The 27,582-nt window shown below is 34.3% G+C and overlaps 1 protein-coding gene across 4 annotated transcripts in view; it reads right to left on the bottom strand.

Moving 5' to 3' along the window:
• Nucleotides 1–27,582, bottom strand: part of STXBP5L (syntaxin binding protein 5L) — a 512,379-nt gene that overhangs the window by 108,915 nt on the left and 375,882 nt on the right. For all 4 annotated transcript variants that reach the window (XM_050781882.1, XM_050781881.1, XM_050781884.1 and 1 more), the window contains one exon: nt 665–730. In XM_050781882.1, the coding sequence (XP_050637839.1) occupies nt 665–730 (66 nt within the window). The remainder of the gene's footprint in view (nt 1–664; nt 731–27,582) is intronic.

Below are 27,582 nucleotides of genomic sequence, written 5' to 3' on the forward strand. Positions count from 1 at the left end.
TATATACATTATAGAAAAATCAGAATTATCAAATACATAAAAATTTAAAAAAACAGGCAAACCAGTCATAATCCCACCACCCAAAAATAACTGTTAACTTTTTTTTTTGACATATAGTACCTTAAAGATGTATCCCTGGGAATCTTATTCTCACATTTTAAATATATTTTAATGGGTACACACTTTGTCTTGATGTTTTGCTTCATATCATATTCTATTATCATTTTTCTTTGTCAATTAATGAATATACATGTTTCTAAACTGTGGTCCAGAGGAATGGTATCATTTGCTCCTGCATGTATACTGTATATTTCCCACTAATTCAGCTCTGGCCAGAGGATGACAAGTTTCTGTATATTACCAATTTTTATTTCATACTTAGTAAGCATTATTAACGTATCTGCAAAATAACTTTCCTTTAAAATGTCTTTTAAAGTGTTGCACTTATACTTCTGATCTTAATTTTATTTTGAGATAAAAGTATTTTAAAAGACATTTATTCATATTTTATATTTGGAATCAAATTTGCTTACAGTAAATTTAATGAATGGAATTACACCTAATTACTAAAATTATAAATTTCACATTATAAAGATCATGAAAATAAAGCAATAGATTACTCCAGTGAACTACCAGAATCTTGAAAAATACCACTCACGTTTACCTGAGGTAGGAGATTTGCAGCGCTCAAGTTCTAGGGGAACTGGATTGTCATTCAGTTCAGTTAAACCTGAAAATACAATGAAAAAAATGAGATAAATTTTCCTAGTCTTTTGTAGGTTATTCTAATTTCTTAATTCCTACAAGTTTAAAAGGCTTTTTTTCCCATGTGAAAACTACTTTACCATGACAAAGTTATGTCAATTATTCTGAATTTTAAAAATATTTTTATTAATTTTTTTTCTCTTTATAGAGATAGGGTCTCAGTATGTTGCCCAGGCTCATCTTGAACTCCTGGGCTCAAGCAATACTCCCACCTCACCTACCCAAAGTGTTGGGATTACAGGTGTGAGCCAACATGCCTGGCCTATTTTGAAAATTTGTTTAAACAAATGATACAGGAAAAAATAAGGAGCAGTAACTGATTGACACACAAGATTATTTAAACATGGATGGCACAAACATATAAAATCATTTTTTTTACTATTTTTATAAGAAATAGCTACTTTAATAAATGACCCAATTTTATCTGAAAATAGATAATAAATAATAAGAATTAGAAGGGGTTTTAACAATACCTAATCAAATATCCTCTCAGGCGATATGATTATTGGCTTTTAAAAGATCTTTAAAAACTGCTACGAATTCTAAATTTTGTATTTATTTATAAAAATGTAGTATTGTATATTACATACTGTATTTTGTTCAATAGTATCAAATTCCTTATAATAAGCACTATATTTTTCTCTTTCTCATATTTCTTAATTTTTATTCTGCCACTTTTCTGACAAATGCAACAATAGACACACAGATTAATAAACATTTTATAATTCTCTGTACTTGCCAATCTGTATTTATATAGTATTTGTAAAATGTTCTTCACTATGGTTTTTCTATCTTTGTTATAAAGTCTCACAGACTTTCTTTTGTGAAACTATGAAATATTCATAGTTTCTATTTTAATCTGTCTCCATGCTCAGAAACATTTGAGAGCTATTTTCAATGACCGAAATAATCTTTGTTCCTATTCTTTCCCATCACCCTCTTCTTTATACAATTTATAACAATAAGCTTGCGGTAGGTCCAAAAAAACCCAGAATTTTGAAACTGAAAGGTGCCTTGTGACAACGTAGCCCAACTCTTGTGTTTTATAAGTGAGAAACTGTAACTTCAAAGAGTTTAAGCTATTTATTCAAAGTCAGAGAAGTCAATAACAGAGCTTGAAAAGGACACAGGACTCAGATTTTTACATACTATATTATTCTGCACTCATATTTCAATTGCTGATAGAGCACTGAATACCAACTCCAAAGCTTATTGTTTGCTCTATTTCTTTCTTCATTGAACATTATTTTCAAGACTTTCAATTTAATGCTCATCCAATTTTAAATTTCTGTTTATAATCATAGTACACATAATATTTGCTGATATAAATGTTACCATTAATCTGGAAATAGATATTCATCAAACTAAACTATGTTGAACACAGTCTTAACCCTAGATATACAAATTAGATAGGAAAAAGTTTGACTAAATAAGCAATAAATGTTAATCCACAGAGTTGCTATAAGAGTTTTCCAGGCACTCCTTGAAAGTGTACTGACTTAAACAGGCTTTGCTATCTGACAGCAAATTAGAAACTGCAAGTTATAAAGAGGAGGAGGCTGCTAGAACTAGAAACATTAAGAAAAGTAACGTGGAACAGTGAAAGAATGGGCAGAGAAAGGAACTATAATGACTAGTGAGTGAGTGATCTGGGACCATTTAACAGAGGTAGGTGTTTTACAGATCTCTGAAAGGCTTTAAAGACATTATTGTAAGTTGAGTCAGTGAATCAAATCTATTGAATGGCTACTGTGCCACACGTTCTTTGTAGTAATAGTAATAACAGAAAGTGACATCTATTATTTTGTACCCAATCCTCTGCTAAATACTTTATATAAATTATCCTTTTCACACCTACCAATACAATGAGAGGGGTTTTAATATTAACCCCATCATACAGATAAGAAAACAAGGAAGAAAGGTTATTACATCAATTCTCCAAAGCTAAACAGCTAGGAGGTAGGATGGGATTTGGTCACTATAATATAGTTAGTAAGTAAGAAAGCATGATGCATATGTTAGAAAGAGTTTCATCAAAATTTTAAAATGCAAAATTTGGTGGTTAAAGAGCTAAGCTCATTTTTCTGGAAAACACCATCATTTCTATTTCTGTACTGTCTATTGATTCTGTCATTTTCCCTAGCTCCTTCTGAATTCACCTACTTTCCTGATGAAGGTAGGAACTGAACTGAATATGGATCTAACAATAATAGTAAAACTACTTCCATGTGCCAATTTACAATGTGTCAAAACCCTAAAGCAAATAATTTTATAGTTATCATCATTAAATACTATATAGTTATTCAAAGCAATCATTATTTTAAAATAAACATTTTTTGTACTATAGAAGTAATGCTTTGTCCCTCTAGAAAACTTGGAAGATACAGAAAAGCGATGGAGGGGATTAAAAAATACACAATTTCATCATAACTTTGGCTTTTTTCTTCCTTCCTTTTTTTTTTTTTTTTTTGAAACAGAGTCTCACTCTGTAGCCCAGGCTGGAATGCACTGGTGCCATCTCAGCTCACTGCAACCTCCACCTCCTGGGTGTCAACCAATTCTCCTGCCTCAGCCTCTCAAGTAGCTGGGATTACAGGTGTGTGCCACCAAACCCAGCTAATTTTTATATTTTTAGTAGAGACAAGGTTTCACCATATTGGCCAGGCTGGTCTCGAACTCCTGACCTCAAGTGATCTGCCTGCCTCGGCCTCCCAAAGTGTTGGGATTACAGGTGTGAGCCATCATGCCTGGCCCCTTCCATGATGATTTTTAATCCAATAAAGACAGTTTCATATTCTGATTTCTCTAAATAACATTTATTTCATAAACAATTCCACCATTTAAAACATTTTATCAAATCATTATAAAGATATACCATACTTTTAATTTAACATTCCTCCATTGTGAAACATTTGGATTTTCCAATCTTTACTATACTAAATAATGCTACAATAAATACCTATATGTGAAAATCTTTGATTTGTTTTTGTTTTTCCCTTAAAGACTTCCATAATCTTTCCACTATGCTACGACAGGGGCTGTTCATTTTGCATTCTCCCTAGCAACTTACGGGAGTTCCAATTGCTCAATATCTCCACCAACACTAGGTAATATAGTCTCTTAAAATCTTAGTCCTTCTGGTCATAGTAGTATGTTATTATGATTTTAAATTTCTCTGATGACTATTGATAGTTGGAACATTTTCATGTGCTTATTGGCTAATCATATATCTTCATGATCCTATTCAACTCTTTGGCTTATTCTTTATGTTGGACTGCTTACATTTGTGTTATGTAGTAGTAAGAATTCTTCATATATTTTAGGTAAGAATTATTAGTCAAAATAGGCATTATGAATATTTTCTTTCAGTATGTGAGTTATCTTTTAATTTGCTTAATGGTGTTTTTCTTTTTTTTGAGACAGAGTCTTGCTCTGTTGCCCAGGCTGGAGTGCAGTGGGGCAATCTTGGCTCACTGCAACCTTCACCTCCCGGGTAAAAGTGATTCTCCTGCTTCAGCCCTCCCAAATAGCTGGGATTACAGGTGCGGGCCACCGTGCCTGGCTAATTTTGGTATTTTTAGTGGAGACATGGTTTCACCATGTTGGCCAGGCTGGTCTCCAACTCCTGACCTCCAGTGATCCACCCGCCTTGGTCTCCCAAGGTGCTAGGATTACAGGCATAAACCACCATGTCTGGCCCTTTTTTTTTTTTTTTTTTTTTTTTTGAGGTGGAGTCTCGCTCTGTCGCCCAGACTGGAGTGCAGTGGTGGAATCTCGGCTCACTGCAAGCTCCGCCTCCTGGGTTCACGCCATTCTCTTGCCTCAGCCTTTGGAGTAGAGTAGCTGGGACTACAGGCGCCCGCCACCACGCCCGGCTAATTTTTTGTATTTTTAGTATAGACGGGGTTTCACTGTGTTAGCCAGGTGGTCTGGATCTCCTCAAGATCTGTAATCTCGTGGTCCGCCCGCCTCGTAAGCCACTGTGCCCGGCCCACGCCTGGCCTCTTAATAGTGTCTTTTGATGAGCAGAAATTTAATTTACTTTAAGAACAATTTATTATTTTTATTGTAATTTCTTTTTGATTCCTGTCTAAGTAGTCAGTGCCAAACCTATGGTCATGAAGATATTATTCTTTGTTTTCTTCTAGAACTTTAAAAATGATTCGTTGTGACATGAAGTAGGGATTAAAGTTCATTTTTCCTCCTATTTGTTTGCCCAGTTGTTCCACTATTATTTGTTAAAAAGACTTTCTTCATTGATTTTTATTGGTGCCTTTGTCAAAAACAAATTGGCCATACACGTGTGGATCTATTACTGGACTTTTTATTTTGTAATGATTGGTTTGTCTTTTTTTTCCAATTACCACACTATCATAATTAATGTAGCTTCAAGGCACATCTTGAAATCAGGTAGTGAAGTTCTCCAATTTTGTTCTTCTTTTCCAAGAGTGTTTTAGTTATTCCAGATCCTTTGTATTTCCATATAAATTTTAGAATCACTTTCTCAAGTTCTACAAATAATTGTTAGATTTTTTTTATAGGACTGTGATAAACATAGAGCTTAATTTGGTAGACGAAAGATCTTTTAAAAATTGAGTCTTCCAACCTGTAAACCTGGTATTCCCCTCCATTTAAATAATTTTTTAAATGTTTCTTTCTGCAATATTTTGGAGATTTTGGTATCGAGGTCTTCTACATAGCATTTTCCCAGTCATCTCATTCTTTTTTGATCTTCTGTCTAGTTATTGTATCTATTTTTAAAAGTGGAACTTTTGAAATTTCCAACAATTATCGTTGAATTTATCTTTTTGATCATGTTAGGCATTGCTTCACGTATTTTGTAACTCTGTTATTTGGGACATATATGTTTATAATTATATCATCTTGATTGATTGACACTTTTATCATTATAAAAGATCTCTTTTTATTCTAGTGACATTCTGCTTGCTTTAAAATCTATTTTTTCAAATGGTACTAGTATAGTAATTCCAGTTTTCTTATGGCTGTTGTTCATATGATCTTTTTCCATTCATTTTCAACCTATTTATACCTTTAAATCTAAAATCTCTCTTATAGACAGGATATAGTCAGATCTTGACTTTTTTTTAAAAACAGTCTCACAGTCTATGTCTTTTGATTGGATTGTTTAATCCCTTAACATTTAATATTATCGATATATTTGCGTTACACTTGTCATTTTCCTTTTGGTTTTCTCTGTCTTATGTCTTTTTTTGATCCTCTAGTCCTCTTTCACTACTTTGTTTGGCATTAAGTGAATATTTTCTTGTGTGGCATTTTTTTCCTTTAATTAATCTTTCACCATATTTTGTGGAGTTTTCCTAGTGGAAAAACTTACCATATACATTAGAACTTACTGCATACATCTTATCGGAGTCTACTTCAGATGTATACTGACTTAATTCCAGTGAGATACAGAAATGTTCATTTTTAATAGCTGTATTCTCTCCTATGTGCCGTTATTGGTATACAAATTAAATCTATACATTTTATAAACCAATAAAACATTATAATTACTACTTTATATAATTTTATTTCTTTTATAAAAGCTAAGAAATAAGAAGAACAAGAATATATTTATAACCTTCTGATTTACCATTTTACTGTTTACTCAAACACAACTTTCCTCTCACCCACTTCCTTTGTACTGTTATTGACAAATATATTTAATTTCTATATGTTATAGATCCCCAAATAACAATTATATATACATATGTTGTTTTATAAACTGCTTTAAAAATTAGCTGAGAGAAGAAATATGCATTTATATTCTTTCGTAATTACATGGTTACCTTAACAATGCTCTTTGATCCTTTGTGTAGATTTAAATTACAATCTAGATTCACTTTCTTTCAGCCTGAAAAACTTCCTTTAGTATTTCTTGTAAGGTGGCTCTGCTAGTAATAAATTCTCTCAGCTTTTGTTTACCTGACCATGTCTATTTCAGCTAATTTTTTGAAAAATACTTTTGCTGGATATAAAGTTTTTTAAAAAATTTAATTTTATTTTAAGTTCTGGGATACATGTGCAAGACATGCAGGTTTCTTATATAGGTAAACATGTGCCATGGTGGTTTGCTGCACTTATCAACCCATCACCTAGGCATTAAGCCCCACATGCATTAGTTATTTATTCTGATGCTCTCCCTCCCCCTGCCCCCACAACAGGCCCCAGCGTGTTGTTCCCCTCTGGATATAAGTTTCTTGAATGACAGTTTTTTCATTTGACCAATTTGAATATGTCATCCCATTCCCTTTTGGCCTCCATTGTTACTGATGAGCTGTTAATCTTGTTAAGAGTTCCATGTATGTGACACGTCGTTTTTCTCTTATTGCTTTCAAGATTTTCTTTTTGTTTTTGCCTTGAAGCATGTTTCAGTGTGTTTACTATGATGCATCTGGTTGTAGATATTTTTCCATTTATCTTCTCGGAGTTTATTGAACTTCTTAGATGTGTAGATTAATGCTTTTCATAAAATTTGGGAAGTTTTCTTTTTTTTTTTTTTTTTTTTTTTTTTTTTGAGACAGAGTCTCGCTCTGTCACCCAGGCTGGAGTGCAGTGGCCGGATCTCAGCTCACTGCAAGCTCCGCCTCCTGGGTTCACGCCATTCTCCTGCCTCAGCCTCCGAGTAGCTGGGACTACAGGCGCCCACTACCTCGCCCGGCTAGTTTTTTGTATTTTTTAGTAGAGACGGGGTTTCACCGTATTAGCCAGGATGGTCTCGATCTCCTGACCTCATGATCTGCCCGTCTCGGCCTCCCAAAGTGCTGGGATTACAGGCTTGAGCCACCGTGCCTGGCCAATTTGGGAAGTTTTCAGTCATTATCTTTTCACATATTTTTCTCCTTTCTCTGTCTCTCCTTTCCTTCTGCTAATCCTAGTATGTATATGTTGGTGCCCTTAATTGTGTCCCATGTTTCTCTGAGGCTTTATTTTTCTTCACTTTTTTTTCTCTCTGTCCTTCAGAATGCACTGTCTCTATCAATCTATTTTCAAGTTTACTTGTCGTTATTTTTGCTAGTTCAAATCTACTGTTGAGTCCCACTACTGAATTTTTCTTTTCACTTACTGTACCTTTCAACTCCAGAATTTCCATTTGGTTCCTTTTGTAACTTCTGTTTCTTTATTTGTGTTCTTGATTTGATGAGACATTGTCATCATAGCTTCCTTTACTTCTTTAAGCATAGTGTCTTTGAGTTCTTTAAGCATATTTATAATGGTGGTTTTGAGGTCTTGGTCTGTTCAATCCAACATCTGGGTCTTCTCACAGGAAATTTTTGTTGCCTTTTTTTTCCCTATGAATGAGCCACACTTTGTTTCATTGCAAGTCTCATGATATTTTGTTGAGAACTGGATATTTTAGGTAATATATTGTAGCACTTCCAGGTACTGATGACTGATTCCTCTCTCTCCCCTCCAGTTTTTGCTGTTTGCTTATTTATTTATTTAGTGACTCGGCTAGACTATTTTCATGAGGTTTATTTCCTCTACATTGTGAAGATTTTGAGGTTGCTTCTCAGAAGGCACAGTATTCAGTGTATATACAGTCACTCTGGGATGGCAGTAATTTTAGCAGGTTTCTCTTTGACTATCTCCTTCATCTCTCTGTTAAGCTGTCTGCCTCTGTTAATATCATATACAACTGTTACACTGCTGAATCACAGCTGGGTAATTGCTCTATTATTTTATTGTTTTTAAAGCTTAGCATCCACGAAATGTTCTATTATTTTTGACAGTACCCTGGGACATACATTGTACAGTATTCTGATCTAATTTAATTTGATAAGGGGTCATTTTTGAGGCTAGTCTTTGAGGTTTAAATCCCAGGAGGGCTCTTCTTAGCAGTCTCTTTCATTGGTTCTCACTGGTGAACTAGCTTACATATGGTATAGTTTGTTGCCCCTAATTAAGAGGTGCTATCAATTACTTCCTCTCATTTCATTATCACCAAATTTCCCATTGGTTTTGAGAGCACACTTAGGCTTGAACTTTCCCACACTGTTTCGTGTAAGGCTAGTCACTTTGGGGAGGGCTTTGAAGCTCTCTATTCAGGTAGACTGCGTTTCTTTCCTGGGAAAAACCTTTGAGCCACTAGTCTGGGCCCTGGGCAAAGGTGGTATCCTCTGGTCTTCTTAGCTTATCTTTTCTAGCATAAAACTTCTGCCCTACGAGCAAGATGGGGTAAGGGTAATCAGGGACTCAGTATTTATGGTACTGAGGTCTATGCATGGGGTAGAGCTTCTGTCCTGTGAGTGGGGGATGGGCAGAAGGGAGCCTCTGACCTCTTGATAACACTTCCCAGGAATTTGGTCTCTTCAACTTGGAGTTGGAGGGGATGAGAAATGCTGGCAACCTGGAAGGGGGAGAGGAATTAAGTGAGTTGTGGTTCAAGTGCCACAGACTCTCATTGTTTCTACCAAGTTTCAGTAGATTTTCTTGAATAAGTATTTCTTCATTTGCTATATGCCCTTAGGAAAATTTCCGGAGATTGTACGTGGTTGTTTTTAAAATACCTTTCACAAATTATCCTTTTTCACTCAGGAATAGGTCCATGATACTCCTCAGGCTGCCAGCTGGAAGTCTATCCTGTACATGGTATTTTTTTAAAGTTCATTTCCAAATTGTTTGCTGTTATTTATATGGAAATATAATTAATTGTTGTCTACTGACATGCATTCTTCAATCTTCCTAAATTCACTTATTATTTTTGTAGTTTCCTTTGGGTTTTCTACCTACACCATCATACCATTGGCAAGTAAAGAGAGTTTTAAATTTTCTTTCTAATCTTTAGGCATATAATTTTTTAATCTTGCTTTTTGTCCTTACTAGGTTATCAACTGCAATGTTGAATAAAAGTGATGATAGTAAACATCCTCTTCTGGTTACTGATTCTAAAAAAAAAAGTTCAGTATTTCACAATCAAGTATGATGCTGTAGATTTTTCTTAGTAGGATTTATTCTATTGAGGAAATATTCTTCTATTCTTGTTTTGTTAAGGATTTTTATTTTAAAATATTTAATTTTGTCAAATGTTTTCACATGTATTGAGATGATTGTATTATTTTCTCCTTTATTATGTTAATCAGTATTTTACATTCATTGATTTTCAAATTTTAAACTTGCATTCCTGGGATAAATCCACATTGGTTATGATGCTTTATCTTTCTTTTATATGTTTGTCTTCCATTTGCTAATATTTTATTTCTGATTTTTGCATCTAGTTCCATAAACGAGACTGACTTGTACTTTTATTGTACTGTCTTTGTCAAGTTTTAGTTATCAACATTGTGCTGGTTTCAGATAAACAGTTGGAAAGATTTCCTTCTTCTTATATTTCCTGGAAGAATTTGCATAAGATTGGTGTTACTTCTTCCTTAAATGTTTGATAGAGTTAACAAGTGCAGCCATCTGGGGCTTGTAGTTTTCTTCATTGTGGGTATTTAATTTTGAATTCAAAAATTTTCATGATAGGAGTTACTTATACTTTCCAATGTGTTTGGTGTTAGATTTGGTAAGTTTTGTCTTTCAAGGGATCTCTTAATTTCATCTAAATTGCCAGTTTCTGGGAATAGAGTTAATAATCTTACTTTATTATCTTTCATGTCTGTAGAATCCACAGTAATGCTTTTTTTTCCACTCCTGGTATTACTTTGTTTTTTTTTTCTGGACCAGTGTTGTTAGGGTTTTATATAATATTTTTGAAGAACTGTTTTGGGGTTTTGTTGATCTACTCTGGTTTGAGCTCCATTTCATTCATTTTTGATGATTATTATTTCCTTTACATTGAGTGGTTTTCATTGCTCTTACTTTTTAATGTCTTAAGAGCTTTTGATCATGAAGTTGAGATTTAAAAAAAATCTAACATAGCATCTAATGTTCTAAATTTTCCTCTAGGCACTGCTTCAGTAGCATCTTATTAATTTTGATATGTTGTGTTTGTACTTTCACTGAGTTCAAAAATATTTTAAAATTCCCTTTGTAATTTATTTTTTAAGCTATAAGCTATTTAGAGATGTGTTGCTTAATTTTCAAGTATTAGGGAATTTATACATATTGTTGATTCCTAATTTAATTCCTTTTGTGGCCAGAGAACGTATTCTACTTAATGTCAATTATTTGTAATTTATTATAACTTGTTTTATCGCGCAGTCTATCCTTATGAATGTTACATGTTTACATGAAAATAATTTGTATTTTCAATTGCATTGTGTAGGTGTGTATGTAATTTAATCAATTTGGTAAAGAGAGTTGCTTTAGTTTTTTATAACCTTACCAATTTTTGTCTCTTTGTTCTGTCAGTTACTAAAGAGAAATGATGCATTTCCATCAATGATGGTAGCATTGTCTATTTCTAGGTTTGACAGTTTTTGCTTCATATATTTTGAATATTTCTTATTAGGTTTATGCAAGTATGTAGGATTTTTAAATCATTCTGGTCATTTATTTTATTAATTTGAACTGTTTCTCTATCTCCTTACCTTGAAGTCTACTTCATCTAATATTAATATAGCCATATCAGCTTTCTTGGTGTTAGTGTTTTCATGGAATTCTTTTCCCCTTCTTTGACTTTCAACCTATTTATGTTTCTATAATTAATGTGCATCTTTTATAAACAGTATATACACTGTTTTTGGTATTTGTTTCTTTTTAATCTTATCTCAGAAGCTCTTTTTCTTTTTTTGGAATGTTTACTCTATTAACATTTAATATAATCTTTATGGGGTTAAGTTTATGTCTATCATCTTTCTAATTGTTTTCAATTTGTCCCCTCAGTTCTATTTTTTTTTTTTTTTACTGTTCCTCATTTCTGTCTTTCGAGAAAATAAAATATACTTAGTATTCCATTTTACCATCTCTTTGGCTTCTTAGCTACACCTCTCTGTTTTATTTTCTTTAATGGTTGTTCTAGGGACTATAATGTGCATCTATTTGTTAGATTCATTACAGTCTATCTTTAATTATTCTTACATCACTTCTCCTATGTTTAAAAAAGCAGTATAATTCTGTATACTTCTCTTCTATACTTTGTGTTACTGTTGTCATACATTCTACTTCCACATGTTATAAATCCCATAATACATTGTTACTTCTGAAAAAGTAACAAAGAATTTAAGGAAATACAAAATACCTTTTTATATTTACCCACATATTTATTATTTCTAGTGCTTTTCATTCTTACCTGTATTCATAATTTTCCATCTTTTTTCATCTGCTTTAAAAATTTTCTTTATTGCTTATAGTACAGATCTGTTAATTCATGTACTTTCATTTTTGAATGATATTTTTGCTAGATATAGAATTCTGGATTGACAATTATTTTTCTCTAGCACTTAAAAGATGTCATTATGTTGTCTCTAGCTTCAATTATTTCTGATGGAAAAAAATCACTCTTTATTCATATTGTTCCCTTATATTTGTGTATGTGTGTATGTTTCTGTACTGCTTTTAAGATTTTCTCTTGTATGTTAGTTTTAGTAGTTTGACTATAAAGTCTTAAGTGTGGTTTTCTTATATATCTATATATGTGTGTGTGTGTGTGTGTGTGTGTGTGTGTGTGTGTGTATATATATATATATATATTTTTTTTTTTTTTTTGAGATGGGGTCTCTGTTGCCCAGGCCGGAGTACAGTGCGGCAATCAAGGCTCACTGCAACCTCTGCCTCCCAGTTCAGGTGATCCTCTAACCTCAGCCTCGCAAGTAGCTGGGACCATAAGTGCATGGCCAGCTAATTTTTTGTAGCTTTTGGTAGAGACAGGGTTTCACCATGTCAGTCTGGTTGGTCTTGAACTCCTGAGTTCAAGTGATCCGCCTGCCTCAGCCTCCCAAAGTACTGGGATTACAAGCATGAACCACCATGCCCAGCCCTTTTGTATTTTTCTAGTTTAGGGTGTTCTGAGCTTCTTGGATCTTTAAGTTGATGTTTTTCATCAAATTTGGAAAAAATTTCAGCCAAAGTCACTGATATCCATTTAGCTTAATTATTATTATTATTATTATTATTATTTTTTTTTTTGAGACAGAGTCTCACTTAGTCGCCCAGGCTGGAGTGCAGTGGCGCGATCTCGGCTCACTGCAAGCTCCGCCTCCCGGGTTCACGCCATTCTCCTGCCTCAGCCTCCCTAGTAGCTGGGACTACAGGCGCCCGCCGCCTCGCCCGGCTAATTTTTTTTTTTGCATTTTTAGTAGAGACGGGGTTTCACAGTGTTAGCCAGGATGGTCTCGATCTCCTGACCTTGTGATCCGCCCGCCTTGGCCTCCCAAAGTGCTGGGATTACAGGCGTGAGCCACCGCGCCCGGCCAATTATTATTATTTTTTAACTCTGCTTCTGTTTGGATCATTTCTATTCACCTGTATTCAAGTTAACTGATAGTTCCTACTACTGTGCAATATATTGTTAAAGCAATCATGTGAACTTTTGTTTTTGAAAGGAATGCCTTTTATTCAAAAAGTCCAATTTAGGTTCCTTGGTACTAAGTATAAAGGGTGCCTTGACCTTTCCATAAAAACGTTTAAATGTTACTGTCTCTGAAAAAACAGTTTTAGAATATGAAACCTTTATCCTCAAGATTTCTATGAATACGAAACCCTCAAGGAGGAAAAACATCACCAGCTTAATTATTTCTATAAAATATCTTCCTTGTTTGCTTTTCATGTTGCTATGGGAAAAGATAACAATACTGTTTTAAAAAATGACAACGATAGATGATTTCATGAAACTTGCTTTTGATTTTTTGTCAACCTAATGCCTCAATTCAGAGGTCAAAGATGAATATAGGATTATATATTATCCTTCCATGTTGATGGTTACAAGATCTGCTAGGAGAGCAAATACAGTTGAAAAGATGCTGTTGGTGATTATTACCCTACACTGAGTTCACAAAGGTTCTTATAATTAGGAGAGGAAGCCAAAAGACACTTAACTCTACATATATAATCAACACATATATTCAATGGTAAAAAACACACAACATGAAATCTACTTTCTAAATAAAATTTTAACTGTACATTACAGTATTGTTTACCATATTCATACTGTTGTACAGCAGATATTTAGAACTTATTCATCTCGTATAACTCAAACTGTGTATCCACTGAAGAGCAGCTCTCCATTTTTCTCTCTCCACAGATCCTGGCAGTCATTCTTCTACCTTCTGCTTCTGTGAGTTTGACTATTTTAGATATACGCCATGTAAGTAGAATCATATAGTATTTGTCCTTCTATGACTGGCTTATTTCATCTAGTGTAATGTCCTGAAGGCTCATCATGTTGTAGAATATGACAAGATTTTCTTCTTCTTTAAGGCTAATATTCCATTGTATGTATGTACCACATTTTCTTTATTTATTCATCTGTCTGCAGATATTTAGGTTGTGTAGAAGGTTTTAGTTTGATGCAGTATCACTTATGTATTTTTGCCTTTATTACCTATGCTTTCATGTCATATTCAAGAATTCGTTGCTACGACCAATGTTATGAAGCTCTTCACCCATATTTTCTTCTGGAAGTTTTACAGTTTTAGGTTTTACATTTAATTTTTAAATGTATTTTGAATTTATTGTCACATATTATGTAAGATAATACAAATAGCCAATAGTTATACAAAAATAACATCACTAATCAACATCACTAATTATCAGGGAAATGCAGAAGAAACTACAATGAGATATCACCTCATACCTGTTAGGATGGCCATTATAAAAAACAAAACAAACAAACAAAAACAGAAAATAACAAGTGTTGATGAGGATGTGGAGAAATTGGAATCATTGTACACTGTTGGTGGGAATGTAAAATGGTACAGCTGCGATGGAAAACGGCACTAAGGTTCATCAAAAAATGAAAAATAGAATCCATATAGTCTACACTTTAAAACTTTTTCTTACTAAATTATTATTTACCATTATGTTCTAAATGTTTTCAATTTGATTTCACATTTCAGCCAGATAATATTTTGTTGTAGAAATACATTGTAGATGTAGGTGTCAGTAGACTATCCCTACTCTTCAGTTGTGGCAATCAAAAAGTCCACAGACATTGCCAAATATCCCTGGGGGACAATATCACGCCTAGTTGAGAGCCTGTTTTATTTATTACTTATTTATTTATTTATTTATTTATTTATTTATTTGAGATGAAGTCTCACTCTGTTGCCCAGGCTGGAGTGCAGTGGCGCGATCTTGGCTCACTGCAAGCTCCGCCTCCCGGGTTCATTCCATTCTCCTGCCTCAGCCTCCCGAGTAGCTGGGACTACAGGCGCCTGCCACCACGCACGGTTAATTTTTTGTAATTTTTTTTTTTTTTTGGTAGAGACGAGGTTTCACCGTGGTCTCAATCTCCTGACCTCGTGATATGCCCTTCTGACTCACAATGAGATTACTATTAACTAACGTTAGGAACATTCACACATACTGCTAAGTAGTATCTCCCGTATTTTGTATGTTTTTGTTGATTTTTGTAAATTCAAAGATAGAAACGTATTTTTTCCTACTAATTACAATTCAGTGTAGTTGATTTTCAATACAAAGCTTTGTAGTAAGAAATCTACACTGTAAAACTGATTTTAAAAGAAAAACAAACCTACTAAAATACTGAACTGAAAATCAGATATAACAATCACTTGTTTCATCTCTCATTGAAACAATGTACTTTTCAATGTATCTCTTCATTCTGTAGCTCTCTCATTTCTTTTAAAAAGTCTGTCTATAATAACAGACAAAGCCTCCTATTAAATATCAGTCCTTGTACCTGTGCTCTGATTCCCATTCCTTCTCACTTTCTTAAGAGTTTTGTTCCTTTAGTTATCCCCTCTCTCGCTTATTCTCAATCTCTTTTTCTATGGATCATTCTATATTCACATAAATTAAAAATATGCTCTTTTCTCTAAAATTTAAAAAACTCCAAACTGCTCCTTTTAACATCTTACTCCAATCCAGGTATTAATCTATTTTTTGGCACCCCTTCATAACCAAATATCTTTAAAGAGGTATTCAGTTGTGCTGTTTCCTCACCTGCTGCTCTTCAGTTTAACAATATTTTGGCTTCTATATCATTGCTTTTCTAAAATTGCTTTTTAAAGGGTCACTAACAACTTTCGCAGAGCCAGACACACTCTAATCACTTTTCTGAACCTATCCTACTTAGCTTATCTGTAGCATCTGATGGAGTTTACTACTTCTTGAAACATTCCCCAGTTTTTGTTTGTTTGTTTGTTTTCTCTTCTGTGAAGGTCTTTTCCTTTTTCTCTTCTCCCCGGCAACTCCTCTTCTTCCTGAAATTAAATGTCAAATTCCTGACCTCTCTATCCACAAGTCTCCTTTTTTTCCCTACTTCCTTCTGTCTCTCTCTCGCTTTCTCTTTTTCTCTCTTGTCATCTTCCTTCTCCGCTTTCTCCTTCCCCTCCTCTTCTTCTAGGTAATTTCATTTATTCCCATGCCATTATATACCACCTATACGCTAAAGACTCAAATTATTGACCTCTCATCTGATATTCAGACTTACTTGTCCACTTGACATCTCCATTTATACAAAAGACATAATAAAATTTAGCATGTCTAAAACTGAACTCTTTATTTCCTACCACCACATGCCCCCTCCTATCTCAAACTTCTTCACCTTTGTGAAAAATATCATCACAATCAGTGGCTCAAGCCAAAATCTGGGAATAATCTTTGATTCCACTCTCTTATCTCTCACATTGAATTATAATCAGTAGCTCTGTAAATGCTAATGATTTCTGAATCTATCCTTTTTTTCTCCCACAGCATTGCTATCACCCTAGTCAAGGCCACCTTCATTTCCTGCTGGAGTGCAATACCTGCCTTCTAATGGGTACACCAGCTTGCTTTCCTTTTTGGTTCCACAATATTTTCTTCACACAGCAGTGTGGATATTTTTAGTCATAAACCAAAGCGTATCATTCCCCTGCTTAAATTAAAATAGAATTTCTTATAATTACTTCAGAAGCTTTTATGATCTTGTCCTTACTCATCTCTACAACAAAATCTTCACTTATTTTTTCTCTTCTGCACAACACTGTCAGCTTCCTTGCATTCTTCCTGTTTCTAGATGATATAGTTAAGCCCTTTACCATCTTAGAACCTTCTATTTCATTTATTGATTTATTTTTTGAGGCAGAGTTTTGCTCTTGTTGCCCAGGCTGGAGTGCAATGGCACCATCTCGGCTCACTGTAACCTCTGCCTCCCAGGTTCAAGCGATTCTCCTGCCTCAGTCTCCCAAGTAGCTGGGATTACAGGTGCCCACCAATACACCCGGCTAACTTTTTGTATTTTTAGTAGAGACAGGGTTTCACCATATTGGCCAGGCTGGTCTCGAACTCCTGACCTCAGGTGATCCGCCTGCCTCGCCCTCCCAAAGTGATGGGATTACAGGCGTGAGCCACGGCGCCCGGCCTATAACCTTCTTATAAGCTGTTCACTCTGTCTGGAATGTGCTGTTCCCTGCTCTTCTTTGCGTTAGTTCTTCTTTTAAAAAATAGGCTTGTTAAGGTTTAATTAATATGTTTGTAAAATGTACTATTGGAATACATTTTGACATACGTATACATCCATAAAACCATCTCTGCAATTAACATAATAAACACATCTGTCATGCCCAAGAGTTTCTTTGTGCCCTCTTGTAACCCTCTCTTCCAGCCCTCATCACATGTGTCCCTTCCCATTCCCAGGCAATTACTAATCTACTTTCTGACACTATGCATTTGTTTTCATTTCCTGGAATTCTGTATAAATGGAATCATACAGTAATGTGTCCTTTTTCTCCTGATTATTTTTACTCACTACAATTATTTTGGATTCATCCATGTTGTAGCATTTATCAATAGTATATTCCCTTTTATTGTGGAGTAGAGCACCATTGTTTGGATTTGCCAGAATTTGTTTATCCATTTACTTAACAAAAATTTGAGTTGTTTTAGTTTTTAAAAATTTTTTAATTTTTTTCATTTTAATAGGTTTTTGGGTAACAAGTCGTGTTTATTTACATGGATAAGTAATGGTGATTCCTGAGATTTTAGTGCACCCATAACCAAGCAGTGTGCACTGTACCCAATGTGTCGTCTTTTATCCCTCACCTGCCTCTCACCCTTTTCCTTGAGTCCCCAAAGTCCATAGTATCATTCTTATGTCTTTGCATCCTCATAGCTTAGCTCCCACTTATAAGTGAGAACTTACAATGTTTGGTTTTCCATTCCTGAGTTACTTCACTTAGAATAATGGTCTCCAGCTCCATCCAGGTTGCTGCAAATGCTATTATTTCATTACTTTTTATTGCTGAGTAGTATTCCATGATATATCACATTTTCTTTATCCACTCGTTGATTGATGGGCATTTGGTTGGTTCCATATTACTGCAATTGTGAATTGTGCTGTTATAAACATGCATGTGCAAGTGTCTTTTTCATATAATGACTTCTTTTCCTCTGGGTAGATACCCAGTGGTGGGATTGCTGGATCAAATGGTAGATCTACTTTTGGTTCTTTAAGGGATCTTCATACTGTTTTCCATAGTAGTTGTAGTAGTTTACATTCCCATTAGCAGTGTGAAAGGGTTCCCTTTTCACTATATCCACGCTAACATGTATTATTTTTGATTTTTAAATTATGGCCATTCTTGCAGGAGAAAGATGGTATTGCATTGTGGTTTTGATGTGCATTTTCCTGATAATTAGTGATGCTGAGCATTTTTACATGTTTTTTGGCCATTTGTATATTTTCTTTTGAGAATTGTCTATTCATGTCTTTAATCCACTTTTTGATGGAATTATTTGATTTTTTTCCTCACTGATTTGAGTTCCTTATAGATTCTAGATATTAGTCCTTGTCAGATGCATAGTTTGTGAAAATTTTCTCCCACTCTATGGGTTGTCTGTTTACTGATTATTTATTTTGCTGTGAGGAAGTTTTTAGTTTAATTAAGTTCCATCTATTTATCTTTGTTTTTGCTGCATTTGCTTTTGGGTTGTTGGTCATAAAGTCTATGTTTAAGTCAATGTCTAGACAGGTTTTTCCAATGTTATCTTCAGAATTTCTATAGTTTCAGGTCTTAGATTTAAGTCTTTGATTAATCCTGAGTTGATTTTTGTATTAGGGGAGAGATGATGATTCAGTTTCATTTTTCTACATGTGGCTTGTCAATTATGCCAGGATCATTTATTAAATAGGGTGTCCTTTCCCCACTTTATATTATTGTTCGCTTTGTTGATCAGTTGGCTGCAAGTATTTGTCTTTATTTCTGGGCTCTCTATTTTGTTCCATTGTTCTATGTGCCTCTCTTTATATCAGTACCATGAGGTTTTGGTAACGATAGCTTTGTAGTGTAGTTGAAGTCAAGAAATGTGATGCCTCCAGATTTTTTCTTTTTGCTTAGTCTTGCTTTGACTATGTGGGCTTTTTTGGTTCTGTGTGAATGAATTTTAGAATTGTTTTTTTTTAGTTTTGTGAAGAATAATGATGGTATTTTGATGGAAATTCCATTGAATTTGTAGATTACTTTTGATAGTATGGTCATTTTCACAATATTGATTCTACCCATCCACGAGCATGGCATGTATTTTCATTTTTTTGTGTTGTCCATTATTTATTTCAGCAGTGTTTTGTAGTTTTCCTTGTAAAGATCTTTCACCTCCTTAGTTAGGTAAATTCCTAAGTATTTTATTTTATTTCATTATAGCTGTCGTAAAAGGGGTTGAGTTCTTAATTTGATTCTCAGCTTCGTCACTGTTGGTATATAGCAGTGCTATTGATTTGTGTACATTGATTTTGTATCCTAAAACTTTACCAAATACACTTATCAGATCTATGTGCTTTTTGGATGTGTCTTTAGGGTATTCTAGGCATACAATCATATCATTGGCAAACAGCGACAGTTGGATTTCCTCTTTACTGATTTGTATGCCCTTTATTTATTTCTTTTGTCTGGTTGTTGTGGCTAAGACTTCCAGTACTGTGTTGACTAGAAGTGGTGAAAGTGGGCATCTTTGTTCTTTTCTAATTCTCAGGAGAAATGTTTTCAGCTTTCCCCCATTCTGTATAATGTTGGCTGTAAATTTGTCATAGATGGCTTTTATTACCCTTAGTTGTTTTCCTTCTATGCTGATTTTGCTGAGGGTTTTAATCATAAAGTGATGATGAATTTTATCAAATGATTTTTCTGCATCTGTTGACATGATCATATGATTTTAAATTTTGTTTATGTGATATACCACATTTATTGACTTGTGTATGTTAAACCATCCCTGCATCCCTGGTGTGAAACCCACTTGATTGTGGTAGATCATCTTCTTGATATGCTATTAGATTTGGTTAGCTAGTATTTTGTTGAGGATTTTTGCACCTACATTCATCAGGGATATCAGTCTGTAGTTTTCTTTTTTTGTTATATCCTTTCTTGGTTTTGTTATTAGGGTGATATTGGCTTCATAGAATGATTTGGGGGAGGATTCCCTCTTTCTCTATCTTTTGGAATAGTTTCAAATATTTTCAATGGGATTGGTACCAATTCTTTTTTGAATGTCTGATAGAATTCAGCTGTGAATCCATCTGGTCCTGGACTTTCTTTTGTTGACAATTTTTAAAATTACCGTTTCAATCTCACTGCTTGTTATTGGTTGGTTCAGAGTTTCTATTTCTTCTTGGTTTAATCTAGGAGGGTTGTATATTTCCAGGAATTTATCCATCTTCTCTAGGTTTTCTAGTTTGTGTGCATAAAGGTGATGATAGTAGTCTTGAATGACCTTTTGTATTTCTATTGTATTGGTTGTAATATTTCCCTTTTGTTTCTAATTGAGTTTATTTGGATCTTCTCTCTTCTTTCCTTGGTTAATCTCACTAATGTTCTGTCAATTTTGTTCATCTTTTCAAAGAACCACCTTTTGATTCATTTATCTTTTGTATTTTTTGTTTGTTTCAATTTCATTTAGTTCTGTTCGGATCTTTGCTATTTCTTTTTTTCTGCTGGGTTTGGGTTTGTTCTTGTTTCTCTAGTTCCTTGAGGTGTGACCTTAGATTGTCTATTTGTGCTCTTTCAGACTTTTTGATGTAGGCATTTAATGCTATGAACTCTCCTCTTAGCACTGCTTTTGCTGTATCCCAGAGGTTTTGATAGGTTGTGTCACTATTATCATTCAGTTCAAAGAATTTTTAAAGTTCCATCTTGATTTCATTATTGACCCAACTATCATTCAGGGGCAGATTATTTAATTTCTATGTATTTGCAGGGTTTTGAGGGTTCCTTTTGGAGTTGATTCCACTGTGTGAATTTTATTCCACTGTGGTCTGAAAGAGTACTTGATATAATTTTGACTTTTAAAAATTTATTGAGACTTGTTTTGTGGCCTATCATATAGTCTATCCCGGTTTATCTTCCATGTGCTCAAAAATAGAACGTATATTCTGCAGTTGTTGGGTAGAATGTTCTATAAATATCTGTTAAGTCCATTTATTCTAGGGTATAGTTTAAGTCCATTGTTTCTTTGTTGACTTTCTGTCTTGATGATCTGTCTAGTGCTGTCAGTGGAGCACTGAAGTACCCCACTATTATTGTGTTGCTATCTATCTCATTTCTTAGGTCTAGTAGTAATTGTTTTATAAATTTGGGAGCTCCAGTGTTAGATGCATATAAATCTAGAATTGTGATATTTTCCTGTTGGACTAGTCCTTTTATCATTGTTTAATGTCATTTCTTGTCTTTTTAAACTATTGTTGCTTTAAAGTCTGTTTTGTCTGATATAAGAATAAGTACTCCAGCTCATTTTTGGTGTCCATTTGCATGGAATGTGTTTTTCTACTCCATTACCTTAACTTTATGTGAGTCCTTATGTATTGGGCGAGTCTCTTGAAGAGAACAGATACTTGGTTGGTGAACTGCATGTTGTGGGAATTTGGTGTCCAGATTATTTAGTCAGCCAGTAATAAGTATAGTAACTGATAGGTATTTTTTAAATCCTCTCCCTGCTCTCATACTCCACCCTCAAGTAGGCCCCAGTGTCTGTTGTTCACTTCTTTATGTCCATGTGACATAGGACCTGACAAAGATTTCGTGATGAAGATGCCAAAAGCAATTACAACAAAAACAAAAATTGACAAATGGGACCTAATCAAACTAAACAGCTTGTGCACAGCTATAAAAACTATCAACAGAGTACACAGACAACATTTTGGATAGGAGAAAATATTTGCAAATTATGCATTCAACAAAGGTTTAATACTCAGAATCTATAAGAAATGTAAACAAATTTGTAACACAAAAAAAACTGATTTCATTAAAGAGTAGGCAAAGGACATAAATAGACACCTTTCTAAAGAAGATATACATGCAGCCAACAAGCATCTGAAAAATGCTCAACACCTCCAATCATTAGAGAAATGGAAATCAAAACCACAGTGAGATCCATCTCACACCAGTCAGAATGTCCATTATTACAAAGTCAAAAAATAACAGATGTTGGAGAGACTGTGGATAAAAGATAATGCTACACACTGTTGGTAAGAGTGTATATTAGTTCAGCCATTGGGGAAATCAGTATGGCAATTTTTCAAAGAACTTAAAACAAAATTATCACTCAACCCAGCAATCCCACTATTATGTATATACCCAAAGAAATATAACTTGTGGTTTACCATAAAAACACATGCGTGCATATGTTTACTGCAGCACTATCCACAATGGCAAAAACATGGAATCAATCCAAATGCCCATCAACAGTAGACTGGATTAAGAAAATGTGGTACATATACACCATGGAACACTACACAGCCATAAAAAAGAATGAAATCATGTAATCTGCAGCAACATGAATAGAGCTGGAGGCCATTATTCTAAGTTAACTAATGCAAGAAGAGATTCTTTTTAAAAGCTGTTTTGGCTACTCTAAATCCTTTGAATTTCTGTATGAACTTTAGAATCAGTTTGTCGTTCCTACAAGAACATCTGCTGGATTTTTATTGGGATCTAGCAATGAAACTACAAATCAATTTGGAGTGAACTGCCATCTTAATAAAATTGCGTTTTGTGAGACATAAACTTGGTGTAACTATTTATTTAAGTCTTCTTAACTTTTCTCAGCAATGTTTTCTGGTTTTCCATGTGTGGGTCTTTCATATCTGTTGTCTCATTTATGGCTAAGTACTTCTTATTTTTGATGATATTGTAAATGGTAATTTTAAATTTCAATTTCAGATTGTTGTATGCATATAGAAATACAATGGAATTTTGTATATTAACCTTATATCCTGCACATTGTTAAACTCACAGTGTTAGTTCTAGTAGCTGTTTTTGGCAGATTTCATTAAGTTTTCTTCATAGACAATCATGTTTTCTGTGAACAAAACTATTTACCTTCTTCTTCCTTTCCAATCTAGATAACTTTTATTTCTTATTCTTGCTTGACAACACTGTCTAAAATTTCCAGTACAATGTTAAATAGAAGTAGATGTGAGTTAAAAACTTTTTCTAGTTGGGGTAGTGGGAATGGCAGTATTTCCTTTATTTGAGTGTTGGGCATTGTTTCCTTTAATCCTTTCAGATGGCTCTTTTCCTGTTCCTGGATAGCTGCATCATATGTATACGTTGATCAGCATTTTGCTCTAGGAGGAAACACTGTAGCTCTCTGAAATTCTTTTGTGAGCTGCAGATGCTTTAGTTCCTCTGGTTTCTCATCTTCATCTCCCAGCTTAAAAAGCTCAGTGGTTTCCTCCTGGGCTTCCCCTCCCTTTGCTACGTCCAGAAATTATGTTGAGATTAGTAAATGGGTATGATTGTTACGTTTCCCATCTGTCCCATCACTTTTTTTTCATTGTTTGATATCCTGTGTCTTAAAAACCATTGTTTTCATTTATTTTGTCTATTTTGGGGGAATGGGTGTGGGGTTTTCAGGTAGGAGGTTAAATCTGGTACCTGTTACTCTATCTTTCTATCTTGGTTGGTAGTGAGAATCTAAAGCTTTGACTATTTCTTATCTTACAAAACTTCACTTAAATGTTTCCGTGTTAGATAGGCCATTCTCTGATAACACCCTCAAAAATAGGTCCACCTTATCTCATTTTTCCCTATCATTGCATTGCCACCTTTTTTCAATTATCTATGAATTTATTTATCTGTATGTTACCTATTATAAATGAAAGGAAAAGACCATAACTGTTTCACTCATTACTATATACTTAATGCCTAGAAAAATGTTTGACACAAGAGATGCTCAATAAAATATTATTTGAATGAATGAATTTTTCCCCATTTATTGTTCACCATAATTTTTGCTGATTTTTGTTTCTTAAAGCATTCCTTCTTTAATTTTTTTTGTTTACTTCTCCATTCCTGTCTTTCTGTTCATTTTAAAATACTTATTTGCCTTTCTTGGCTAGTTCTCTTATCATCCCCTTTTCTTTTATTTCTTCTTTATTTTTCAGATGTTTTTAGGATCTGTTATCATCCCCCTGCCCTCTGAAAAGAAAGGGATAATAGGCCCGGGACTCTCCAAAGGATCCCTTGTTGCATAACTAGAAATTAATGCACAACTAGAAATTGATGCACAAGCAATGTAGACAATCCTCTAAATTAAGCCTACTTTTCAAACTTCCCTTAATTCAAATGGCATAATATCAGTTTTTAAATAGCAAAATTTATGTGATTATCACAAGTAGAACTGTTACTAGGCAATGAGGCAGCAGCCTGAGTTTTAGCCCTAACTATTCCACAGATTGCTTATGATTCTGGAAGTTATTTAACCTCTCTGTGATGTGGGTTGGTTCATCTTTTATAATAATTATAATAACTAACATTTATAGAATCACTTTTATTAACATTAACCCAGAAAAGTTCTACAGCTCTCTAAGGGAGATAGAAATTGTGATTTTTACTTTATATATTAGAAGAAAGAAACTCAGAGTGATTAAATGCCTTGTTTAAGATTATAAATGTATGAAGTAGCTAATAAATGGAAAAGGTAAAACAATGTAAATCTGATCAGATGTCTGCTGTTCTTTTCAAAGCGTTTTTCTGCTTCTAAAAATCATAGTCTGTAAAATATGAAAGTTTTCTCTCAACTACAAAATTTTATTATTCTATGATGTGAAAGTTTTGCAGATTGGTAATTTAAAGATTTGGGGAGGTCAGCTGCTTGGAGCCTAACCTATGGAATAAGTTGACCAGTAAAGGAGTCATTGATATAATTTCATTGATAGTGTGCAAAAAGTGAGGTGTTTTCTGATTATAAAATAAAGGACTTGGTTTCCAATGTTCCTGAAACTTTTAAAAAGACACTTAGAGATCCAAGATTATACAGTGAAAAGCCTATCGAGTAACTTTAGTGTCAGATTGGCATAAGTTTGGGTCCCACTTATTCTGTGTGACTTTGAGAGACTAATTTCATTTTTTTCAACTTCAATTTTCTCATGTGTAGAGAAATATACTAATATGTACCAATCTGCCTCAAAGGGTTATAATCACTATTAGATAATATAACACTGAGTCAAATTGACTAGCAGAGTAGAACACATAATCAATGGAACTGGGTTCTATCACCCCAAATATGAACAATGCGTATATGCTTTTCTGAAAGTTAAGAAACAATTCATGAAAAGGCTGAACAGTGTCTACTGTAATAAAGTGAGACTATAGAAATATAATCAGATTGTATTATCCAATAGTTAAACTTCAAGTCAAATTTTCATAAAATGTATTTTGAAAAGCAATTGTAGGATATACCTTTGAGTGGTTAAAGAATCAATCCCTTTTCATAATATACAATATTGATCATTCAGAGAAGACTTTTAGGAAATCTGATTTTAAATCCTAGGGCTTGTCTGAGCCCCTGTGGAGCTCACTGGTAGAGATACAGAGGATTTCTTTAAGTCCTTCTACTTACTTGATTTTACTTCTGACTTAAAACGTTAGGTCTCTAGTTAGAAATTATGATTACTTTTGCAAAATTCTGGTGAACTCACTCCTATTCAACATAGTGTTGGAAGTTCTGGCTAGGGCAATCAGGCAAGAGAAAGAAATCAAGGGTATTCAGTTAGGAAAAGAAGAAGTCAAATTGTCCCTGTTTGCAGATGACATGATTGTATATTTAGAAAACCCCATTGTCTCAGCCCAAAATCTCCTTAAGCTGATAAGCAACTTCAGCAAAGTCTCAGGATACAAAATTAATGTGCAAAAATCACAAGCATTCTTATACACCAGTAACAGACAAACAGAGAGCCTAATCAGGAATGAACTTCCATTCACAATTGCTTCAAAGAGAATAAAATACCTAGGAATCCAACTTACAAGGGATGTAAAGGACCTCTTCAAGGACAACTACAAACCACTGCTCAGTGAAATAAAAGAGGACACAAACAAATGGAAGAACATACCATGCTCATGGATAGGAAGAATCAATACCGTGAAAATGGCCATACTGCCCAAGGTAATTTATAGATTCAATGCCATCCCCATCAAGCTACCAACGAGTTTCTTCACAGAATTGGAAAAAACTGCTTTAAAGTTCATATGGAACCAAAAAAGAGCCCGCATCTCCAAGACAATCCTAAGTCAAAAGAACAAAGCTGGAGGCATCACGCTACCTGACTTCAAACTATACTACAAGGCTATAGTAACCAAAACAGCATGGTACTGGTACCAAAACAGAGATATAGACCAATGGAACAGAACAGAGTCCTCAGAAATAATACCACACATCTACAGCCATCTGATCTTTGACAAACCTGACAAAAACAAGAAATGGGGAAAGGATTCCCTATTTAATAAATGGTGCTGGGAAAATTGGCTAGCCGTAAGTAGAAAGCTGAAACTGGATCCTTTCCTTACTCCTTATACGAAAATTAATTCAAGATGGATTAGAGACTTAAATGTTAGACCTAATACCATAAAAATCCTAGAGGAAAACCTAGGTAATACCATTCAGGACATAGGCATGGGCAAAGACTTCATGTCTAAAACACCAAAAGCAACGGCAGCAAAAGCCAAAATTGACAAATGGGATCTAATTAAAATAAAGAGCTTCTGCACAGCAAAAGAAACTACCATCAGAGTGAACAGGCAACCTACAGAATGGGAGAAAATTTTTGCAATCTACTCATCTGACAAAGGGCTAATATCCAGAACCTACAAAGAACTCAAACAAATTTACAAGAAAAAAACAAACAACCCCATCAAAAAGTGGGCAAAGGATATGAACAGACATTTCTCAAAAGAAGACATTCATACAGCCAACAGACACATGAAAAAATGCTCATCATCACTGGCCATCAGAGAAATGCAAATCAAAACCACAATGAGATACCATCTCAAACCAGTTAGAATGGCGATCATTAAAAAGTCAGGAAACAACAGGTGCTGGAGAGGATGTGGAGAAATAGGAACACTTTTACACTGTTGGTGGGATTGTAAACTAGTTCAACCATTATGGAAAACAGTATGGCGATTCCTCAAGGATCTAGAACTAGATGTACCATATGACCCAGCCATCCCATTACTGGGTATATACCCAAAGGATTATAAATCATGCTGCTATAAAGACACATGCACACGTATGTTTATTGCAGCACTATTCACAATAGCAAAGACTTGGAATCAACCCAAATGTCCATCAGTGACAGATTGGATTAAGAAAATGTGGCACATATACACCATGGAATACTATGCAGCCATCAAAAAGGATGAGTTTGTGTCCTTTGTAGGGACATGGATGCAGCTGGAAACCATCATTCTTAGCAAACTATCACAAGAACAGAAAACCAAACACCGCATGTTCTCACTCATAGGTGGGAACTGAACAATG

Source organism: Macaca thibetana, chromosome 2 (genome assembly GCF_024542745.1).
Source record: "Macaca thibetana thibetana isolate TM-01 chromosome 2, ASM2454274v1, whole genome shotgun sequence".
Taxonomy (NCBI): Eukaryota; Metazoa; Chordata; class Mammalia; order Primates; family Cercopithecidae; genus Macaca; species Macaca thibetana.